The sequence below is a fragment of the Arachis ipaensis genome, chromosome B2, assembly GCF_059453495.1.
Source record: "Arachis ipaensis isolate K30076 ecotype BB chromosome B2, ASM5945349v1, whole genome shotgun sequence".
Taxonomy (NCBI): domain Eukaryota; kingdom Viridiplantae; phylum Streptophyta; class Magnoliopsida; order Fabales; family Fabaceae; genus Arachis; species Arachis ipaensis.
The window spans coordinates 10,516,403-10,523,092 of record NC_142437.1 but is presented as its reverse complement, the minus strand read 5'-3'; the positions used below and the strand labels follow the sequence as shown (position 1 = coordinate 10,523,092).

The 6,690-nt window shown below is 30.9% G+C and overlaps 1 protein-coding gene across 1 annotated transcript; it reads right to left on the bottom strand.

Annotated features, from left to right (window-relative positions):
• Nucleotides 1-5,070: 5,070 nt before the first annotated feature.
• On the bottom strand, nucleotides 5,071-5,887 carry LOC107626801 (glutathione S-transferase T2-like). Its single transcript, XM_088505628.1, has 2 exons — nucleotides 5,509-5,887; nucleotides 5,071-5,456 (listed from the first exon to the last, which is right to left on the bottom strand). The coding sequence occupies exons 1-2, from the start codon at nucleotides 5,885-5,887 to the stop codon at nucleotides 5,071-5,073; spliced, it is 765 nt and encodes a 254-aa protein (XP_088361754.1).
• Between the last annotated feature and the right edge of the window lie 803 nt (nucleotides 5,888-6,690).

The following is a 6,690-nucleotide window of genomic DNA, read 5'->3' as shown; positions in this document are numbered from 1 at the left end:
TATGATGACCTTTTGCAATTTAGGTGGTCCATTATTAATTGGTTGAATATTTTAAGTAATCCAAAAAGAATAAAAGCTTTGCTCATACTTTATCAACATGAGCCTAACTTGATATCTAACAAGTTAGCTTAGCTACGTTTAATTATTATTATTTATGTGCATTTAGGAATAAAAGAGGACTATGTTACATCACCATGTGGCTTAGCTAATATATTAGGTGTCTCTTTGTGTACTTTTCCGGCAATATATGGTCCTTTTCCGTAATTTCCATAAGCAATATAGCATATATTCTAAGATATGTTTATATGACTTTTTACTAAATAAATAAATATATATAATATTTTTTCATATTAAAACATAATATGTATTTATGATGATTAAAACACATTAATATTCATGATGTTTATTACTATGCAGCTAACTTAAAATTCTATCATCTCCAATTTTCGTCCTTTTGGATAAGAAAGAATGGTTACCAAATAAGGTAACTGTTAGAACTTTTTATTTTTAATATTGGAGTGATAGTAGTGTTTTTTTAAAATGTGGATTGTTGAGGTGTTATACTCAAATGTGAAATTGTTTAACTAGAGAAGCAGAAATCGGACCATCCGATTTATTAGAGCTACAGAAATCGGACCGTCCGATTTGTGGTAAAAAAAATTAAAATATTTGAGGTACAGAAGTCGGACCCTCCGATTTATGTACTTTCCACAGTTTTAAAAAACACCAAAAATTATAATGTTAAGGTATATCACCACTTCTACTTCCATAACAAAAAAAATTAACCTAAATGTTATGGTGCTTTTAATATTATGCCTAATTTATTATAAAAAAAAAAGACAAATAAATAATATTAACCCCCTAATACTTACAACATGTCGCTAGTTTCATTACTTAAAATCTACCTCAACACTAAGCATTGTGAATTTTTTTGTTTTGGTAATGGATGGGGCCTTGGCCCAAAAGAGAAGAAAATAAAAATCTACGGGGACACCAATTTTTTTTTATTTCTGGATCTTGGAGCAAAACGTAGGCCCAATCTTGCATTTGGTTTTGGACGGTTCCTATTGTATAAACTTTTTTATCTCATATTTGGAAGCCGAATTTGTTTGTTAATGAGATGGAGAAAAATTCGTTTTGTATCAAACTTTCATGTATAAAAATAAAGAGGAGTTGAAAAAAAAAAAAAAAGTCCTGCTAGGAAGCCAATGAAATATTTATACAATGTGTATAATGGATTATATGAGTTACAAATACAATGTGTACAATGGGCTATATGAGTTACAAGATGAACATCACCTATAATATCCAGAATAACCATACTAGGAATAATAAACATCTCATAATCTCATATCATAAAACCACTCATCCCAAAAACTTAAAGCTAATTTTGGAGTTCACCAAAAATCAAACTCTTGACCTTTCGGATCTAGAATTCTAATACCATGTCATGATACCACTCATTCCAGAAGCTTACGCTAATAGGAAGAAGTAACACTAATGGTTATATCTCTAATACTTCCTAAACCTCCATTGTACACATTGTACAAATATTCTATTGGCTCCTTATACTTCTCCAAAAAAATATAAAGAGAAAGATTCGAATCTCGCCTTGTATATGTAATAACTTATTAGCCAATAATAAACTCTTAAATAAAATTTTGATCTACGATAGATTAGTTTTTGGATTGTCAAGTTAGGGTATACTGTAAAAAATAAAAAATAAAAAATAAGAAAGAAGTTTTCACCAGTTTTCTATTGTGGTGAAGAGTCGTTAAGAATATGAGCCCAAAAATATGAGGACATTAGGACCAAAAACGCAATGAAAAGGAAAAACAGGGAACTAATAAAATAACAATCCATTTCCCCACATGAAAGCCCAACAATTTTGGCCCATTTTTTGTCCCTTCCCTTCACATTGCTAGAACTTCACTAACTATAACAAAACCAAAAAATGTTTGTGTCATGACTTTTTTTTTTTAAGTTATTGCTGCGAATCCTACTTGGGAGAATCAAGTTAGATTATATATCATATTATTTGATTTCTTAAAAATTAAAATTTGATACTAATTTTAAAGTGTCTACTATATGATGATATTTTTATATGAAAATAATAATTTAAATATTAAAATATATTATATTAAATAAATTAATTAAATATATCAAATGATTTAGTATTTACTAATTTTCAATTATCATTTTCATATTAAAGCAAGCTTCATGTGAATTTCAATAGTGATGAGTTGATAAAAGGATAAATGAAAATAAATAAATAAAACAAATTCAAGAACTGTTCTAAGAAACAAAATGGACAGAAAATGGTGTAGAATGAATCATTCCAATTTTTTTTGGACAATTATGAATATCTCACCATGTTATGCACGAGTTTGACTTTGTTAATGACAAATTCAGTTGAGAATCGATTTCGTTCCAGAGCACGCATTGCTTGCAAAGACAAAAGGGATCAATCAATTATTTAAAATAATATTACTACCATTTTATTTCTGATAATAGGAGAGATATGGATGGTTATATATTTAATAATTAGTCTTTTTAACTAAATTTTTTTTTTAAATTTATTTAAATTTTTGTATAAGTTTTTTTTTATTTACCTTATGTTAATTTTTTTTTTTAATTGAGTTAAGAAGAATCGAATTCTAGATCTTTTAAGTCATAAAAATTTTGAAACTATGATATAAAATAATTTTTTTAAAAAATTTAAGCTAACAGGAGGAGGAATATAAATAATTATATCTTTAATAATTAGATTAGAATATAATTATATTATATAATTTTATGATTTGTGTACAATGCATAATCTAATCGAATTTAATAGAGACTGCATTAATTTATTCTATAAGAATGTTATACTTAGTAAACAAATATAAATGAAATCTTGTATCTTTGTAAATAATTCTTTTTTGTTATTGGCCACACAACTAAAACAAAAAATATGGATTAATAAAAGGATGTTGCGTTCAAGTAACACACAGAAGAAAAATTAGTAGTAATGTCTCAATGGGAATGGATTTTATTAAGATTTTGGGAAGAACAATGGAACAATAAAAAGGGAAATAGAGAGATACAAGTCAAATAGAACTATAAAGAAAATAGCAGCAAAAATTAACAAAGCATTGGAAGAGTGAATCAGCTATGCTTTACGTTTATGATAACCTGACGAAGAAAAAGAATAAAGACATTATAAGATGAATAGAATAATTAAAGGAGAGCAGAGAAATGAATGAGACCATCTCCATTAGGAACTCATTCCAGTTTTTATTTATGATCTATCTGTCATAAAAAGTAACTCTTTATCAACTTTTACGTCATAAACAGTAAATAAGAATTTAAAACATCTCTCTCTTCTCTATTAGGAGGAACTAACTTTAGTCTTTGTTGTGGTCCCACGTAATTAATTAATTAAAATACTTAAAATTAATTTAATAATTTTTTTAATAATATAATTTAAATTTATAAATTTAAAAACAATTCACCATTAAAAGATATTAATATTAAATAAATTAATATATAACAATAATACACAATATATAATTTGGGTTACACTAATTTGTAAAATTATTTAATACAAAGAAAAACATAATTAAACTCTATAATTGACGACAAACATTGTGAAATTGTCATATGTGTTCAATCAAGTCCTCTTTCAATTGTCTATACTGCTGCCTATTTTAAAGTTGGGCATTTCTTTGGAGAAATTGATGGTATGGTGCAAAATCTTCTTCTCCCAGCTGAGGTTGTGATAAGCCATTTCGACATCATCATACTCTAAGTCTTGAGCAAAATTTCCTGCATAAGTGTCTCTTTCATCCTCAACAATCATATTATGCAATATAATACAAGCTCTCATTATGTTGGCAAGCTTATTCTTTTCCCAAAAGCGATATGGACCACGTATAATTGCAAAGCGTGCTTGCAACACTCCGAATGCTCGCTCCACATCTTTTCTTTGCCCTTCTTGGTATTGTGCAAATAACTTGCGTTTCTCCCCTTGTGGCTTTGAGATTGATTTGACAAATGTGGCCCATTCAGGATAAATACCATCTGCTAAATAGTATCCGATAGTATAATTATTACCATTGATAGTATAATTTATCTCCGGAGCACGGTCATTTAGAATATCATCGAACACTGGAGAACGATCTAACACGTTGATATCGTTATTTGAACCAGAAACTCCAAAGAACGCATGCCATATCCAAAGGTCTGAAGATGATACAACCTCAAGTACTATGGTTTTCGCAAGTATTCCTCCTCGAACACCGAAATGACACCTTCAACAAATTTTTCCAAACATTCAATTGTAGTGATCTCGCCTATGCGCACATAATCATCAACAGCATCAGCTGCTACGCCATATGCTAACATCCGTATCGCAACGGTACATTTTTGGAGTGGTGACAAGCCTCTTCTTTCAGTTGCATCAATCCTCTATTGGAAATACAGATAGACGTTTGAGAGAGCGTTTACTATCCGAAGGAACACATGTCTTCTCATTCGAAATCTCCGTCAGAAAATGTCAGCATTATACACCGGTTCATCTGCAAAGTAATCTTGAAAAAGGCGATCATGTCCTGCTTCTCAATCTCTGTTGATCCATCTACAAGGAGTTGGGATAGAGCTTCTATCGATATCTTCTTCTTCTGAATCTTTGAGTAAACACTCATCGATCCAATTATATATGAGTGTGTTATCTTGTCGTCTTCTTTTGCCATAGAAATCCTCATTAAACATATCATCAAATTTTCTAGCCATATCTAGAAATGTAATTTTTAATTCTCTTTCGAGGTAAGAAACAAGAGTTGAAGTGGAGTTGCAGAGTCAATGATAGTTGATATTTATAAGTGTGTCTACAATAAGTATCTACTCCTCGACGGCTAGTTTTACAACGGCTAGTTTTGCAATGGTTACTTTCATGAACAATAACGGCACAATAATATTGACTAACTTAAAAAATTACATCAGAAATAAATAAAACAAACTACATCACATACCAGTAATACGCAATAAAAATAAGAACATACTACATAACTTTACGAATACAAGGAACCATTAAGTAAACCACTTGGCGATTATTTTCTCACATGCAATCTCATGAAGAGCTCGTCGTTTTTCACTCATTGTAGACGTGTCAGCATTAAGTATTTGCATATCCATTTCCCTTTCCCTTTCCTTGGCAATCCTTTCCATTTCTCTTTCTTTTGCATTTATCTCCGTTTCTTTAATATACCTCTGAGTTTGTAATTCTTGTTCTTTCATTGCCGCTTGAGCTTGTAATTCTTGTTCTTTCATTGCCGCTTGAATTTGTAACTCCTTCTCTTTGATTGCCATAATCTTTGCTCTATGTTCCCTCACCTCTTCTCTTTCTTTTTCCATATCCATTAGTTCCTTTTCTCTAACATTCTTAATATCTTCCATGAGAGATAACTTTTTAACCACTGATGATTTTTTTTCCGCTAAAATCTTCAGACATTTGTGCTTTTTCCTTACCTTTTCGCTTGCTCTTCTTTGATCCTTGTGGGCGAACGGGAGAGTCCACACTGGGTTTGTCAGCCAACGGTGTTTCTGGGTTTGATGAGGATGAGTATGCTCCAGTTGCACTAACCTTGGTTCTCTTTGAGCCACTACTCTGTGTAGGTAGTTGGCTTCTCCATTTTTGCTCCAACCGAAGCATGTTCCAATGCCTCTCAAAAGTGAATTTTTTACCATAATTTGTGGAATAAAGTTTATAGGCAAACTCCTTTATATCATCAGCTTTCGAACCACTCCTTATATTTCGACTAGCTTGATCGTAGCAACCAGCAAATTGTGCAACAGTCTTGTTGATCTTATACCATCGTTTCTTATATGCAACTACCCCCCTTGTCATGTCGGAGCAAAATTCTACACAGTAGCTATGAATTCGACTCCAAAATATTTCTCCCTTTTGATCGGTACCAACTATAGGGTTAGTTGAAACATTTAACCATGCACTGATCAGCATCTCATCCTCTTTCCAATGCTAGTGTTGAATACTATCTTACTTCCGATCTTCAATATCATCATCATTGAGGTCGATAACATCTATCTACGAGGGTTGGCAAAATCTGAATATTGCGATTTTGGACTAGATTGTATAGGAGTCTGAGAGGATGGGTTAGAAGAGCCACCAACACCAGATGAGTTATGTCTTGATGCACTAAATTGAGTTGAAAACGGCAAGAAAGTTGGACTAACATTTTCGATAGAGGGGTTAAATATGGAAGAAAATGGAAAATATGGTGTTTGTGAATTTTGATTTTACGGTTAGAATATAGGAAATTGATTATTATAAGGAGCTTGAAAATTGAAATTAGAAATATTTTGTGGATTTGGATTTTGAAATGTATTCGGTAGTGTGAAGTTTTGATTTGGAACTTGAGAGTTTGAGGTTTGAGATTGTTGGGTATTTGGAATTTGAGAAAAGTTTTGTAAGTAATTGAAGAAAGAGTTGAGTTGGTTTGGATCCATTTTTTCGAACAAAAAATAATATTAGCAGAACTTTGATTTCGTAAATTGGAAGAAGATGAAGAAGAGTAGTAAAAAGTGTGAGAATAGAAGTGTATCTAAGTGGTATATATAGAGTAACAAAATATTAATTTATTAATAATAACAGTAATATAGTAACGGCTAGTTTCCAACGACTAATTTTGC